Genomic DNA, 17,982 nt, shown 5'->3' on the forward strand with positions numbered 1-17,982 from the left:
GATAAAAGAATCTCTTACATCTTACAAGCCAATGCAACTTGTTGCGATCGAGCTGTTGTTGAAGAAATGATCAATATATTACTTGTGTAGCTTACCCTTTAGACCTTTTTGAGAAGGTTACGTTCTGTTACAAATATGTTTACTTGATCCACAAAACAGCTTCATCTCAGCAGACAGGCCAATCACCAAACTGCTCTTTCCTGTAAAACTATGTACTGTTACACCCCTGGTTGTAACTCTCTTCTTCTATGGTTCCATCAAAGTAATGCAACACTTAAATGTTTAGCAATTGAACAGACAAGTAACTGTTGTTTTGGTATACTAGGTCCAATTGGCTACGCTCAAGTGCCGGAAAGACTACAGGGTGAGATCAAGTTGCACCTGTAATAATACCTGCATTGCCACGCTACTGCAGGAGCACCCAAGCAAAAGTTTAAGGAAGAAAATAATACATGTTGCAATCCAACCTTCAAGAACTTAAGAACATTTTCTGCAACAGAGTTGCAAACAATTTCCACTAAAATGATTTACAAGAATCTTCAATTTGTTGACTTTGTCCAATTGTCCAGTAGAAAGGACTGAAATACTTGATAACAAAACTATTTAACTTAAAGCTTCATTAAATTTGAAAACGCAATCATAAAGCCTTCCACCAAGAAACTGAGCGACCTCTGGGTGCTTCACCTGTGTTTGAGAAATCAAAAATTAAAAAAGAAGTGAGAATTAACAATCAAGGCAAAATTTTGCAAGGAAGGGGAAAAAGCCACTGAATATAAGGATTTCTCATTTTCTTTTTTGTCCTTCCTTTATCAGCAAGACATAAAGGGTAAAGGGAGAGGGAGAAGGTTGTAAATGAAAACATGACGTTGTTACCATTCCAATCTTGAGTGAATCACATTTAAATTGAGCATACAGGTTTGTCTCTATTCCGCGGCCCTGCCATAAGAATTGAAAGTAAAGCTGAAAGTTTAGAGAGGGAGGGCGTGTGGAAATTTGCAATTACTTAAATATGGCGAGCCATGCAGCTCACATAGCTATTCACATTTATCAAAAAAAAAAGAAGAGGAACAACAACATAGCCATTCACACCCCAAGAGGCAGCCAATCTAATAGTGGACGTGAAGCTTGCCAGATTCTTCCCATAACTTGCCTTATTCCTCTCATATTTAATCAAGTAGTCCATGCATGAAAAGAACTGATATAGTGGTTCTAAGCCACAGTACATACTGAGTTAGAGTTGAGTTGAAGCAATAAAATATGATTAACGCACATAACTCGTTTCCCATTTAAGGATAAGTATAAAGAAAAAGAAACAAAGAGTAGGAGTTAGAATAAACACACAAGACAAGGTATGAATGAATCACATCACTGACTGATGCTTTTTAGACGGCAACAACAACAAAGAATCACTAAGTTCTAACTCGTCATTCCACAGTGGAGATAGCAGCCTCCACCAATAACTGCAGTAGCAGCATCGAGGAAATGGAAATTTTCCTCAAAGGTATACTGTGGTTTCAGACAAGCATTAATACAAAAATAGAACAAAAGATGACATGAAAGGGCCTTTTCCAAAGGGATTGGAGCAAGAGAATCGATTTGCAAAAGGCTTACCATGCCTTCCAATATGACGAGGTCAGCATCACTTGCCAAGTACGCCAGTTCCTGAGAAACTGTTGTGAGATCAATAACCTGCAACAACATGCATAAATGCTCTCAGTAAAATAGTCTGACAGCTGGACCAGCCCAAAACTCGCCTTGTCAGCCTGACATCTATGCAATTCCTCACATGCGTAATGGCCTAGCCAAGCCAAGTTGGAGAGTGAGCTCAAGGGTAGGTGCATTGTAAATTTAGGTTGGGTGTGAACCAAAATAAGGTAGCTGTGAACTCAACTGGCTTGCTTAAAAGTAGAAATTCACAGTAAGCTTGCACAAAAACCAAATGTATAAAACATATTAGGTATAACTTTTGATAAAGAACATATTAGGTATAACTTAAGGAATATACCAGAAAGAGTAAATAGTATATTCGTCTATCATATATGTCAAAGAAAGCAACTTAATCCTCCATATTCAGTATGATTCAATTATCTAATTCTTAGTAAATCGTAACAATCAAAAGTTTATAATATTTCACTAGTCACTCAAAATAGTCATACAATCTTGTTTGGACAAATAAAATGAAAAAGAAAAACAAAAGGAAAAGCAACTTTAAACAACAAGAAAAGTATAAAAAAAAATAGAGATATCTATTAAGAGATAGAGGAAATTAATAAGGAGAAATAGGAGGAAAAGAAAGGGTTCCGAATAGTTTATTAAATTAATAATCAGCCAAACTTAATTGAAGGGAATTTAGGACAAAGGTTAATGAGTTGAAGAGAAAAATACCATGAAAATTAGTTTTAAGGCAAGCAACAGGTAGCTAATAGTAAGGGGCATAGTGCATTTTCCTTTACAGCAGAAGAATTCTATTGATTTACCTTAAAAGATTGAATTTGTGAGCAAACCAATTTTATGAGCATTAATGATGTAACTAGCTCTAAAGATCTTGGACTTGTTTCACAACACCTTGGTTTCTTAATCTTGTCCAACTTGAGTAAGTGGAACTACTTACCGTATAACTATCGAAAACCTTTTTTTTTTTTGTGTGTGTGGGGGGGGGGGGTGATTAACCAGTTTTCGCACAAAAGAAATGTTCGGAAGTGATTGAAATCGTGAACATAAAAGCTGAATAATTACATCAGGCAAAGGAATAGTAAGCATGAAATTAGCAGATTAGTTGTGAGCCACCATTAAACTGAGATGGACAATCTAAATCTAGAAATGAGTCTCACACCCGCTCTTTTGGGGGTGTAGGGAGAAAGCTCTGCAGCATGTGAATGAAGCTAAAAAATGACTGCCACTTACCGGCAAATCGTTTCCAGAATTGGCCACTAAAATTAACCAGTTTTCACGCAAAAGAAATGTTCGGAAGTGATTGAAATCGTGAACATAAAAGCTGAATAATTACATCAGGCTAAGCAATAGTAAGTATGAAATTAGCAGATTAGTTGTGAGCCACCATTAATTCAGGTCAAAAACCTTAACTGAGAGGGACAATCTAAATCTAGAAATGAGTCTCACACCCGCTCTTTGGGGTTGGGGGTGCAGGGAGAAAGCTCTGCAGCATGTGAATGAAGCTGAAAAATGACTGCCACTTACCGGCAAATCGTTTCCAGAATTGGCCACTAAAATTAACCAGTTTTCACACAAAAGAAATGTTCGGAAGTGATTGAAATCGTGAACATAAAAGCTGAATAATTACATCAGGCCAAGCAATAGTAAGCATGAAATTAGCAGATCAGTTGTGAGCCACCATTAATTCAGGTCAAAAACCTTGACTGAGAGGGACAATCTAAATCTAGAAATGAGTCTCACACCCGCTCTTTGGGGGTGCAGGGAGGAAGCTCTGCAGCATGTGAATGAAGCTAAACAATGACTGCCACTTACCGGCAAATCATTTTCAGAATTGGCCACTAAAAGATTGGATGTGTCAACACCTATGAGCTTCCCATGCTCATCCTTCAACTGTTAATAACCCAAACAACATGTTAAGGCCAAACTAAAGCGGAGAGCCCCAAAAGTTTAAATATAAAGCTTGCACTACCTTAGATATAATCTCTACTAACTCAGTGTAAGTAACATCATTGATAGAAGGTAAGTCATTAGCAGCCAAAACAACCTGGTCAAATAAAAGCAGTTGTAAAATGAGATATGGAAACAAGAAAAACACACTGTTACCGGAAATGCTTTCATTTCTTTGACCAGTTGTAAAATGAGATATGGAAGCAAGAAAAACACATTGTTACTGGAAATTCTTTCATTTCTTTGACCAGTTGTAAATGAGATATGGAAACAAGAAAAACACATTGTTACCTGAATGCTTTCATTTACTACCAATATGAGCTCAAAATAGCTACTAAATTTATCAGCTGTTCAATTAGCGGCAACCAATCCGATGCACTTCATACTACCATCATGGCTACATAAACAAAGTGTGTAACTTATTCACTGGGGCTTCATGCCTATTAAACTAGGGTTTATTAGTATTCCTGAATTCATTCAAGAAATGTTCAGGTCCTAATCTTAGCTTCAGGGGATTGATGAAACAGAAACAAGACAAGAATGATGATATTCACTGTACACAAGGTGCTACAACTATGATATAGCCATAAAAGCAATGCAAAGCCCCAGCTTGTTTGTAATGTTTAGTGGAGATTAAAAAATTCCATTAATGTAATAAATGCTGCAAAAAGAGAAATAAAAGAGAATGAAGTTACACTTTCAGAAGAGGAAGTCAATGTCCTATTGCAGGGATCTATACTACACCACACTGAACTCGTGTGCACCCATAAAAACCCACAAACCAAGCATATCAAATACATGTCAATTAATGGTATTTCATTCAATGCAATGTAATCAAAGAACAGTCCAGCTACTGGTGGCCTACAACTTGAATCCAGTTTATAAAAAACGCAAGAAACTTCTGAGCTTTACATACAACAAAGGACAAGGGAATCCAAAATAAACCTGTGCTCCATGACGAAGTAATTCTCTAGCAAATGGCAAAATACCCAAAATAATATCTGCACCACAATTATCAACAAAGATTACAGCCTGTATAAGAGTAAGGAGGTCAGTGAAGGAACAGACATCAAACATACTGGATCCTGGTCAAAATAAAGATCAGAAAACTTGAAGCCCAATGAAGACGAAATATGACAAGAAACTCACCTTTTTCCATGTTTTTCTACTCCATTTTGTGATGAAAGTGTCCACATCATCAATAACCCAGGGTCGAGGGACAAGGTTTTGGCAACTAGCTAGAAAAGACATACCATCCTCTGAAAATAGCTCTGCAAGCTTCAAGGGAGGTTAAGGAAAGTAGACATTAATTACACGATCTTGAAAATTTTGAATCATTTTAGAATTTCTAGTTGTGCAGGATGTAAGATTATATTATATCAAAATCAAATTTGACAGGTTTCAGCTAGCTGGATTCTCTATAGGTTCCAACAAGATGCTCAGGATATCATACTCTTGCATTTCACAGAGCGCCCCCTATTGAAATCTGCATGTTGTTATATGCTACAAGGACTCAGGTATGCAAATACCTCAGAGAGGGGAAAGTATATAGGCACGTTCAATTTCTAGCAGAAAAGGGCATCCCGGTGCACTAAGCTCCCGCTATGCGTGGGGTCCGGGGAAGGGCCATACCACAAGGGTCAATTTCTAGCAGGTTTTATGTACTTGTAAGGATCTTTACAGTGGACCTAATTATGCAACACCCGTTTGACATGAGTAGGTTTAGGCAAATGAAGAGTTTAACACAGGTGTTTTGTAACAAGTTCCTCAAATAAGAGCACTTCTTTCAAATGATGAATCTAAACTATCTGAACAGACTAACACACTGATAACTTTAAGCCTCATTGTGTTACTGGTAATGGATAAGCACTGTAAGACTTCTCTGATAATTCTAGTTGATTTGCATCTTTCATAAAGTTTCTAAGCTAGGAAAAGTTCCTGAGAATGGTCCCAAGATTGTGAAGTCCATAGAAACAATTTTAAATTAAAGGATTGTGGAGTCCTTAAAAATTGGAGAGACAGTAAGAAATGTGATTCAGTAACTATTAGGCTTCAGCATGAGAACCATGCGGCAGAAAATAATTTTCTGATCCTGGGAGTGACTCAGGAAGACAAGACTTTTTGTTTGAAACTCCAAAGTCCAGCATAAATCCCAGAGAAGCGCACAAGAATCTGTCACATATACCAATCTTCCGGTAATTCTAAGAATGAAAAGGCTGCCTCTAAGTAGGATCAGTATTGAGTGCTGACTTTATGGTTAGTTTGGAGGTAACAACATATATGCGAGGTTGCTCTTCATTATCATCCAATTGTTTGCTTCAAGTTGTTTTAGACTTTTTTGCATTCATTTTAGTTTTTGTACATTTCCCTGTATCCCTTAATAAGCAATCATCTTACCTAGAGCCCATTTTTCCGAGCTGATTAATAACTGCATTAAAAGCTTCTGATTTAACCACATTATAAATAAATAAAAAAGTCATTTCCAGCTTCACATTAAAAGGTTAAATATCATTGGTGACTTGGGATGGCCTAAGACTAATCCATGAAGAAAAAGGTTAAATATCATTGGTGACTTGGGATGGCCTAAGACTAATCCATGAACAAGGCAAAGAAGCCAGCCTAACAACCGATTCAAAGATTGAGAACTTTCTAAAAAAGATAGATAACTTAGTCTGAGAGTCAATTATCCACCTAATCGACTTCATCAACCAAACCATGTCCCGCATAAACTGTAAGGGAGAGGCATAATTATAGGCTTTCTTGATATCCAATTTCCATAGAACAAAATCTTGATATCCAATTTCCATAGAACAAAATACTTTGATTCTAGACCTAGTTGTATCTTAGTGCAGCCATTTTGTCACCAATCTTTTTTTCATTTATAGGGAGCAAGTTTTTCACCAATTATGACATTAATGTGGCAAGCAAAGGAAGAAAAACTACTGACGGAACCAACGGAGGAAAGATGAACTCGAGCAACTTAACTTTCCACTAGAATTTCGAGATAATTTGGGCATACCATTGAACGATTCTACAATTCAATATTGTCAAAAGTGCTATAGAATAAATCAAAGCTATTGATGGAAAGCATTCTATTAGTAGTTGCCATAACTTGACTGATTGCCCAGGCATAATATATGATTTAGATGAACTAATGGTTCAGAAGATTAACTGACTTCATGCAGAGATTGTGAAGAAATCATGGATCAAAAAGTATGAGTACCTTTGCGGAGCCAAGATCAAAAATATTTCCTGCAAAAATTCCTCTGATCAGATTCTCTACGCGCTTGGCTTCATCCTCAATAGCATCATTAAGACATACTACCTCCTCAAATAAGGATATAGCCTTTGCATTTTCTTCATCCTAGCGCATTTTCATACACCAAAAACCATAGCAGTTAAAACCAGACATTAATTTCCGATGTTGCAGGACAAGGAGTACAAAACAATCTGATGACCTTTAAAGAACTGGGATTGTTTAATTTGTAAGGCATGTCAACATCCACAAGCAGACACCCTAGTGCATGTTTGCACAGCAGATGCAAAGTTAGGGTCCATATCTCACTTCTGGATGATCCACCATGTTATAGAATGACAGTTTTCATCTATATATTAGAGACTTTCATAGCACTCTTCATATCCTTAAGGTTATTTCTTTAAACACTTGTTAACACGAGAGAGTCAACTTAAGGAACTTAATAATGGAAAAATCATACTAACCTTGACCTTTTTGAATATATCTCTGAATCCCACTTCTCTAAGCACTTGCTCTCTAAGGCGACAAAGAAGCTAAAAGAATACAAAGAAGGAGAAAGTGGTAGCTTCTTAGCCAACAACAAAAAGTTGTCAGGAAACTTAAGGGTCAATAACTGCTTTGCTAATACGGTTAAACTTACAATGCAATCAGGAGGCCCTCCATGACTTTCAGGATCTTTCTTTAGATCCTCAAGTATTTCAGCATACCTATCCACCAAAAGGAAAAACAGGTAAAGACGGAAACTGTCATCAATTTTGATTTTGTAGCATATAAACCTCAAACCTTCTGAAATATACGGACACTTGCTCAAGGTATGATCTAAAGCGACTTTAATTTTTCCATCACTTTGACGACAAGTAAAACCACTAAATTAGAATAGAAATAAATCGATACCCAATTTCCCTCCAAAATGAACACTAAATACATGAAACTAACCTACACAGTAATCTTTTCTTTTATAAGTAGTAAAAAAATTTCTTGATAAGTATTGATAAATTAAATATATTTTATTGATTTGAGAGAAGATTAAATAAGAAAAGGTGTCTAAAATGGTTTGGCCATATACTACGCACACCTCCAAATCCAGTAGGCGCGACATTGATGATTAAGGACTAGAAGTGGATGAGGTAAGCTTAAAATCATGTGGAGAGAAGATGTCTCAAAAGACCTAACTTAGTTCATAACCGAATATAATGGAATCAAAATATCAATACAGGTGATATCATCTAGTTGGGATTAGCTTTGTTGTGGTTACACTTACTTTAGGTCTAATTAGAAAAATGTGAGATTCAGAGAACTTCTAGTTTTATAGCCCACTAATTTGTCTACTACCTAGCCCTCCGGCTGCTCCCCGTGCCCTTTAAGCACATTGAAGCATGTACTTAAGCTAGCTTGTTGGATAAATAGAGAATCAAAAAATTGACAAAAAGCAACTTTCTTTCAGCATTGTGTACTTAAGCTTAAAACTTGGAAACTAGTTCTTCTAATTTAGTTTCCTTGGTACCCACCGCTACCCTTATCTAACAAAACGAATTAACAACAGAAGGAAGTATTTTCTATTCCATTGACCAACCTATTCCGTGAAGCTAGGGGTAATAGATAATAGTTCAAGTTTTATGCATTGAAGGTCACTTAAAAGGTAATAGCTGATATCTTCATTTTTAATAAATAAGCATAGGTTTGTAACTTAGATGAATGGTGACTAACCTGCTATAACAGATTAAATTATATTAATAGTGCAAATATTCATTACACGGTCAGTTATAACTTAAATCCAATAGGAAAAATACAAAAATATAGTGTAGAAGGTACCTCTGAGCAAACTTTTCGGCTCGCAAAGGAGCATCTGGAACAGTGTCATCGCTCTCGGCCCTCTTCCTGCATTTATTTAAAAACAAATGAAAATTCTCAGATAAACGAATTATTACGGGAAAAATTTAGCTCGATTAGATCGACAATTCATTTTTCTCAAATCTAAAACTGGAGCATTTGAGTACCTAAAAGAAGGGATGGAATTGAAAAAGAGGTCGATCCAGGAAATCTCGGTGGGAGTAGGTTTCTTGGGATTGTCGGAAGGGAACCTGTAAGGAATGGTACATGCTCGGTAATTTGACTCGATCGGAGTCATCAGCAACGGGAACGGCACCAGTTCGCCTGAGCTCTCCATCTTTACTGGCGCTTCTCTTATTTTTCCTGGCAATCTGCAAGTAGAGTCTCTTTATTATTAGTACTGTACTATTTTTTCTTTTTCCAGTATCAAATTATGTGAATTTTACTAATATTTTAAAATATATATATTTTATCATATTAATATGAGAAAATTATGATATTTAATATTTTTGTATAGTTTTAAAGCATTTAAAGTTTAATTTTAAAATATTAAATTAATCTAATTTAACTTAACTTTAAAATTAATCGACCTAACACTCGAGAGGGAATAGTAATTTTTTTAAAACCTACTACTGCTTGAGCAAAAGGAATAGAAAGTGAAACATAAATTAGGAGCGTTGGTAATCCGTACAAAGAGTGGGAGTATTGTAATCTATCCTACTGTTAAAAGCACAAAGCTCCAACATAAAATGTTAATCAACTTTTTTGTCTTTTCATTGAATAACATATTTGATAAAGCTGGAAATATAATTACCATTTAAAAATTTTATTAATTTTTTGTATTCATTATTTAATTAAAAAAATTCATTAGTATGTTGACGTCAGAGTTCTGGGCCAAAATTATCGCTTACCTTTATCCTTCAAATATAACCTTGAGCAACAATTTTCCTCTAAATTTGCAAAATTTGAGTGCCTTTAGTCCAGGTAACAAATAATACAACATCATTTAGAAAACTTACAGAAATATAACACTCAATTGCAATTGTAACTTTTAAAAAAAAAACTCAGCTCTCTTTCATTACAAAATCAATCGATTACCAACTTTTCTACAGGAGAAATTTATTACTTTCACCCGATTCAAACAACCTAGATGGCCGGTGAACTTAGTGTGTCATATTAGATTTTTCCTATTATGTATATGATACAATATAATAAAGTTCATAATTAATATTTAATGAAAGACTAATCACGTCCGTCTGATCGGTCACTTGATGGACGTACCGGATTAAGTGAGAACCTCTATAAATTGGTTCTCTCCCCACCCATTAGGGTTACCACCTATTCTATTCTTCTTTTCCATCACTAAAGACGACGGTAATGAAAGTTAGGGCAATGGGCGAGAAACCAATTTCAATAAACGCTTCCGCTTTGTGATAATGGCTTCCACTTCAGATATGTTTTCTGTATTGATTATATGTAAGATTATCATGTTCAAGATTCTGATATAAATTAAAATTTATGTTAACCCGTTGTATCAGAGCCCGGATTACTTGAATTGATAATCTTCGTTCATGAAAAAATATTATTTATCGTACACATAATTAATTTGACCCACCATCACTGTGTTGTGCTAGTCTTGCTGAACTTATGTTTCTTTAATGATAACGAATTAATATATTAAGATGAAGAAGAACGTGAATGATGCTTTAATGTCGGGCATTACAATTGCTTACTTTATGATTTTGGCGGCTGTTTTCATGCTTCTTAAGGGTTTTATGACATCCAAAATTAATAAATTACATGTAAAGTACTATTAATTAATTGATGATTGGCTACTGAAGAATCTTAGGGAATAAGTATTGTTTTGATATTAAACATCCGTGGGAACAAATTAGTGATAAGCTAATGAGAATCCCTTTTGGTGACATTCTATAAGTTTGATTATCTATTGTTGTTATTTGAAAGCTGAAAATTTTCAATCAAATTCAGTTCTAAGTTTTCGACTAGGTTACCGCTAAATCATGTTTTGTCCCAACATTTAAGCCCCACCATAAAAGGGGTTTTAAGTTAATTATGACATGAGTTATTTAATTCATTTAAAATAGACTCGTTATTATTTTACTTGGCTATAAAGCAATTTGTGTGGGATCTGTTTAAAATATTTGGGCAATTGCGTTAATAAACTCATTTATTATTTGTTTATTTTATGTATGTGATTAATGTTTGTATAGTTTGTTAGTCACGAAAGTGATCAAACTAGATTGTTTAAAGTATTCACATGCATAAAATCTTATGATATTTATTTTATGTGTGAACTTATGTTTATATATTTTGCTAGTCACCAAAGTGGTCAAACTAGTTTGTTTATGAATTTATGCATACAGAAAACTGTAGTTTATCCATAAAACTAATGAAATGCCTATTATTAAAAATAAATGGATAAATTAATTTTCACTGTTGTTAGAACTTAAGGATTTATACGAAGGTGGATCAATTATTCTATGAATAGTAAATATGATGAGGTAAATTAATATTCTTTAGTCAAATATATATTTGTATGTCCAAAGATGTTACATATGTTCGGTTAAAAATATTTAATTACCTATTAAAGACTAAATGACATTTAAAGTATGATAGTGTGTCGTAATATTTACCCAAAGGAGAATTAGGGTATACTTTTATTGTTTTACTGAATCCATATTGATTTGTAAGCATGTATTATCTATTTTGTAGCTATTCCTTTTCATTCGCATGCTTCGTCTGTTACCGTGTTCAATGGATTGAACTTTTATGAATGACATGAACAAGTCCAATTCCACTTAGCTGTGATGGATCTTGACTTGGCTTTGCTGAATTATAAGCCCACTGGCTTTGTTGAATGATAAGCCCACTGTTATTACTGATTTGAGCAGTGTGGATGAGAAGTTCTTCCATAAAGCATGAGAACACTCTAGTAGGCTGAGCCTTATATTTATGCGAATGACTATTGCCAACAATATTAAGAGCACTATTCCACAAATAGAACATTTTGTGGAAGAACATTTTCGTTCTACAGATAAGCCTCTCGCTGGTACATTAATGATTGAACTCACGACCATGAAGTTTGTTGATTCACGTAGTATGCAAAATCATATTATCAAGATGACTAACATTGCAGCAAGACTTCAGACTTTGGGGATGAAAGTGGATGACTCCTTCTTGGTTCAATTTATTCTGAACTCGCTGACTCCTGAGTATGGACCTTTTCAAAATTAACTATAATACTATTAAGGATAAGTGGAATGTTAGTAAATTGTCCAGCATGCTACTCAGGAGGAGTCAATAAAAGTACAAGAGGAGGGTGAATTATAACCGATTTAAAAATCTTAGTTGACTAAGTATGAGTTTAGTCGACTAGACTTTATGCAGTGATCGATTTATGTAGAGATAAACTAAATGAGAAAAAGGATAAAGAAGAGACAGTAGTTTTATACTGGTTCAGTATCGGTGTGGTCATACATCCAATTCCCTTGGGTCACAAGAGTTCTCTTAGATCTTTGATAAATGTTTACAGTAGTGATGGTTTTAGTTCGTTCACCACCAACGATATACAACAACAATAATTCTTTCCAATGTTGACACAAGTCTTGTTTTGTGTTCTAATTCTTCATATATTTTGTGACACTTGTAGACTCAAGAATACAGTATTTGTACTAAGAACTAGAAAGGCTTAGAAACAGATGATGTGGTTGTGTGATCGTCTTCTTGAGTTTGCCAATCTTCTTATAGGAGAGTTTTGAGTAGCCGTTGCAGATTGACCTTTGATTGAGGCACAGAATATTCTAAGAGATTTGACACAAGAGGTGCCTCCGAATCCTGCACAAGAGATGGGTTGGATTCGTTTACGTCCTTCCCTTTTATATCCATAATCAAGGGAGTGATTTGTGGCTTAATTTGATTGATCAATCTTCAGTATCGCTAGTTTCTAAATCAGCCCTTGAAGTAGGGCCTAATTTTCTTTAGCGGTTGCACTTAATATGTTTCCTTTTTGATATCTTCGATGTCCTTTGATTTAGTGTTGTTCTGACTTCCTTTAACGCCTGGACTTGATTTTGTTTCCTGTTTGATGACTTTGACTTCCTTTGGTTTAGCATCGTTCATGTTGCCTTTGATCTTGTTTCCTTTCTGATGTCCTTACCAAAAGGACTTCCTTTGAAGTAGTGTTGCCTTGATAGTCTCCAAATTATGGGGCCGCATTCAGCAACCACCGCCATGATAGAGTCGCCTGGATATGCACACGAGGTGTAGGGAGTAACGTGAGTACACCAACTCAGTAAGTAACAAGTCCAAACTTTGGACTGAAAGGTAGTGATGAACTCAACCGCAACAGATATAATAGAAATAAATGTGCAGAAACATAGGCATGCTTTCAAGTTAAATAGATAGCTCAAAGCAATAAAGTAAATACAGATCTGAACAATGTAAGGTATATAACTCAACTATCTCTACATGCCAATGCACATACTGTATGAAATGCACTAATTGCTTTCGCTCTCAAGTGCTCAACCACTCGGTACAGTATATGACCATCTGGCCCGGGGAAGTTCTATCTCGGAACATGTACAACACTAACTATAAGTCACCCAATATCGAGGAAAAAGGGAAATCCAACCCTGTGGAGAAGATCCATCTCCAGGTATCAAGTACTTCGGACAAGATCCATGTCCAAGGAAGATCTATCCCTCAATAATATCATCCGCGCTCACTGGGGGTATGTTACATACTCCGGAGGGGCTCCTACAGCTCAAGTTCTATCACAAATCAATATAACCACTGCGGCGTGCAGTCTGATCCCATAACTGTCACACATAATCAGGCCCTCGGCCTCACTCAATCATCAATCTCTCCAGTCTCACCCACAGGCTCACAATATCATTAAAACTAACTCGGAAAATTGATATGATGAATCAATAAATAACTGAGATTGAGATATGATATAAAAATGCACGAACATGACTGAGTATGAAATATCAATGAAAATAGCGAGATGACAGCAAGAAACGATCACTAAAGGCTCCAACAATACCGGCATAAAGCCTAACATGATATATAGCATGATTTACATCTCAATTACTTTATCACATGATGAAAACATGGATATCAACAGCATAGAGTCACTAAACGGTGCCATGGAATCACCTAGGTCACAATTCTCACGGTGCACACTCGCACGCCCGTCACTTGGCATGTGTCTCACCTCAATACCAATCACATAACACATAATTTGGGGTGTCGAACCCTCAGAACCAAGTTTGAAAGCGTTACTTACTTCGAACCGAGCAAAATCCTACTCTACAATGCCCTTGCCTCTCAAATCGGCCTCCGAATGTCCCGAATCTAGCCACAAGTAATACATTACAATCAATATAGGCTAAGGGAATCAATTCCATAAGAAAACTACCAAATTAGAGCCAAAATCCGAAATTGATTCAAACCCGACCCCCCGGGGCCTACGTAACGAAATTCAACAAAAGTCACAAAACCCGAAAGTCCATTCACTCACGAGTCTAACCATACTAAATTCATCAAAATCCAACATCATTTTCCCCTCCTAATCCCCAAAATTCACTCTCAAATTCTCAAGACCTAATCTCCCAAGTTTCACCTCAAAAACTCGCCAACTAGGTGTCAAATCAGTGGAAAAATACCATTATTGAAGATAAATAGGCACAACGAACTTACCTCAGTGATTGCTTCAAAATCCCCAAAATTCGAGCTCAAAAATGATGAAAATGGTGAAAAATCTCGAAGTCTTTTATTTATAGGTTCTGCCCGGCTAAATCGCACCTGCGGACCTCCTGTCGTATCTGCAACGCCGCACCTGCGGGAATTCCATCGCAGGTGCGGATTTTCACTTAAAATTCCTGACTTTTCTTCTGCGGCTTCAAGACCGCATCTGGGCCTATCGCAGGTGCGGGAATCCATCGCACCTGCAGCCTTCCAACACACCTGCGCCCAGTTGCCCGCATTTGCGACACTCGCAGGTGCGGGAAAATCTTCGCACATGCGGCATCTGCCCAACTCCTTCTTGGCCGCATATGCGGCTCTTTCTTCACTTCTTCGGACTCGCACCTGCGGTTCCCACTCTGCAGGTGCGATTACACCAGCAACAGCAACACTTCAGCTGCTCATTCAATTCCAAAACCTAGTCAGAAACATCCTGAATTCCATCTGAGGCCCTAGGGACCTCAACCAAACATGCCAATAAGTCATATGACCCCATGCGAACTTAGTCGAACCTTCGAATCACTCAAAATGACATCAAAACACCAAATTACACCTAGATTCAAGCCTAAAGAACTTCTAAACTTCCAAATTCCACAAATGACATTGAAACCGATCAAACCACGTCCGATTGACCTCAAATTTTGTACACACGTCATAAATGACACCACAGACCTATTCCAATTCCCAGAATTCCAATCCGACCCTGATATCAAAATTTTCATTGCCGGTCAAATTCGCCAAAATTCTAACTTTCGCCAATTCAAGTCTAATTCTACTACGGACCTCCAAATCACATTCCGGACGCACTCGTAAGTCTAAAATCACCTAACGGATCTAACAGAACCATCAAAATTAAAATATGAGTTTGTTTACACATAAGTCAATATCCGGTTAACTTTTCCAACTTAAGATATCAATTAAGAGACTATGCGTCTTAATTCACTCCAAAACCACTTCGGACCCAAACTAACTAACCCTGTATATCATAATATAGCTGTAGAACACAAAAGAAGCAGGAAATGGGGGGGAACAGGGATATAACTCTCGAAATGACCGTCCGAGTTGTTACATCCCCGCCTCTTAAACAAACATTGTCCTCGAACGGGTCTAGAAACATATATGGAGCCTCAAATAGGTGTGGGTATCTGCTCCGCATCTCCCGCTCAGTCTCCCAAGTATTCTCTTCTACGGGCTGACCTCTCCACTATACTTTCACTGAAGCTATATCCTTTGACCTCAACTTTTGAACCCGACGCCCTAAAATAGCCACTGGCTCCATATCAAAAGTCAAATCACCATCAAACTGAACCGTGCTGAAATCTAAAACATGCGATGGATCGCCGATATACTTTCAAAGCATAAAAACATGAAATATTGGATGCACATTCGATAAGCTAGGTGGCAAAGCAAGCTCATAGGTCACCTCCCTAATCCTCTGAAGCACCTCAAACGACACAATAAATCGAGGGCTCAACTTTCCTTTCTTCCCAAATCTCATAACACCCTTCATGTGTGAAACCTTCAGACCTTCTCCCCAACCATGTAAGACACATCATAGATCTTTTTGTCAGCATAACTTTTTTGTCTCGACTGCGCCGTACGAAGTCGCTCCTGAATCAATTTCACCTTGTCCTATGCATCCTGAACCAAGTTTGTACCCAAAAGCCTAACCTCACCCGGCTTAAACCAACCCACTGGAGATATACACCGCCTCCCATATAAAGCCACATACGGAGCCATCTGAATACTCGACTGATAACTATTGTTGTAAGCAAACACCATGAGTGGCAGAAGCTGGTCCTATGAACCCCCAAAATCAATGACACAAGTGTGTAGCATGTCCTCCAATATCTGAATAGTGTGCTCGAACTATCCGTCCGTCTGAGGGTGAAATGTTGTGCTCAACTCAACTTGAGTGCCCAACTCTTACTGTATAGCCCTCCAAAACTGTGATGTAAACTGCGTGCCTCGATCTGAAATGATGGAAACTGGCACATCGTACAGATGAATAATCTCTCTTATGTAAATCTCAACCAACCCGTCTAAAGAATAGGTAGTACTCAAAGGAATGAAGTGTGCGGACTTCGTCAGCCGATCCACAATCACCCAAATAGCATCGAACTTCCTCAAAGTCCGTGGGAGCCCAACTACAAAATCCATGGTGATCCGCTCCCACTTCCACTTCGAGATCTCTAACCTCTGAAGCAAGCCACCCGGTCTCTGATGCTCTTATTTGACCTGCTGACAGTTGAGACACTAAGCTACAAACCTAAATATGTCTTTCTTCATTCTCCTCCACCAATAGTGCTGTCTTAAATCCTGATACATCTTCGCGGCACCCGGATGGATGGAATACCGCGAGCTGTGGGCCTCCTCAAGAATCAATTCCTGTAGCCCATCCACATTGGGAACACATATCCGAGCTTGCATCCTCAATACCCCATCATTACCAATAGTCATATCTCTAGTGTCACCGTGCTGAACCTTATCCTTGAGGACAAGAAAATAAGGATCGTCATACTGGCACTCTTTGATGCATCGAATAAGGAAGACCGAGAAACCACACAAGCTAGGACTCGACTGGGCTCTGAAATATCCAATCTCACAAACTGGTTGGCCAAAGCCAGAACGTCAACTGCAAGGGGTCTCTCACTAACAGGAAGGAATGTAAGACTACCCATACTCACTGCCTTTCTACTCAAAGCATCGGCCACCACATTGGCCTTTCCGGGATGGTACAAAATGGTAATATCATAGTCCTTTAGCAAATCCAACCATTTCTGCTGCCTCAAATTAAGATCTTTCTGCTTGAACAAGTGCTGGAGGCTACGATGATCATTAAATACCTCACAAGACACACCATAGAGATAGTGCCTCAAAATCTTCAACGCGTGAACAATGGCAGCCAGCTCCAAATCATGAACAGGGTAGTTCTTCTCATGGGGCTTTAACTGACATGAAGCATAAGCAATCACTCTACCCTAATGCATAAAAACACACCCAATACCGACCCGAGAAGCATCAAAATATACTGTATAGGAACCAGAAGCTAATGGTAGAACTAACACTAGAGTTGTGTTGAAGGCAGTCTTGAGCTTCTGAAAGCTCGCCTCGCACTCATCCGTCCACCTGAATGGAGCACCTTTTTGGGTCAATTTGGTCAAGGGCGATGCAATAGACAAGAAACCCTAAACGAACCGACGATAATAACTAGCCTAACCAAGAAAGCTCTGAATCTCTGTGGCTGAGGACGGTCTGGGCCAACTTTGAACCGCCTCTATCTTCTTCGGATCTACCTGAATACCCTCACTGGACACCACGTGCCCCAATAACACCACTAAATTGAGCCAAAACTCGCACTTGGAGAACTTGGCATAAAGCTTCTCCTCCTTCAGCCACCGCAATACAACCCTCTAATGCTAGGCGTGCTCCTCTTGGATATGAGAGTACACCAGGATATCATCAATGAACACAATAACAAATGAGTCAAAATAAGGACGAAACACGTT

The 17,982-nt window shown here is 37.6% G+C and overlaps 1 protein-coding gene across 1 annotated transcript; it reads right to left on the reverse strand.

The window, feature by feature from the left end:
• Nucleotides 1-468: 468 nt before the first annotated feature.
• On the reverse strand, nt 469-9,096 carry LOC107805397 (damage-control phosphatase At2g17340). The gene is made up of 12 exons (XM_016629426.2): nt 8,875-9,096; nt 8,690-8,755; nt 7,518-7,584; nt 7,342-7,410; nt 6,845-6,985; nt 4,771-4,899; nt 4,567-4,653; nt 3,644-3,718; nt 3,487-3,564; nt 1,612-1,689; nt 874-936; nt 469-684 (listed from the first exon to the last, which is right to left on the reverse strand). Exons 1-12 carry the CDS (start codon nt 9,042-9,044, stop codon nt 604-606), a joined length of 1,104 nt encoding a protein of 367 aa, XP_016484912.1. The 5' UTR covers nt 9,045-9,096; the 3' UTR covers nt 469-603.
• Nucleotides 9,097-17,982: the final 8,886 nt, after the last annotated feature.

This window comes from Nicotiana tabacum, chromosome 5, assembly GCF_000715075.1.
Source record: "Nicotiana tabacum cultivar K326 chromosome 5, ASM71507v2, whole genome shotgun sequence".
Classification (NCBI taxonomy): Eukaryota; Viridiplantae; Streptophyta; class Magnoliopsida; order Solanales; family Solanaceae; genus Nicotiana; species Nicotiana tabacum.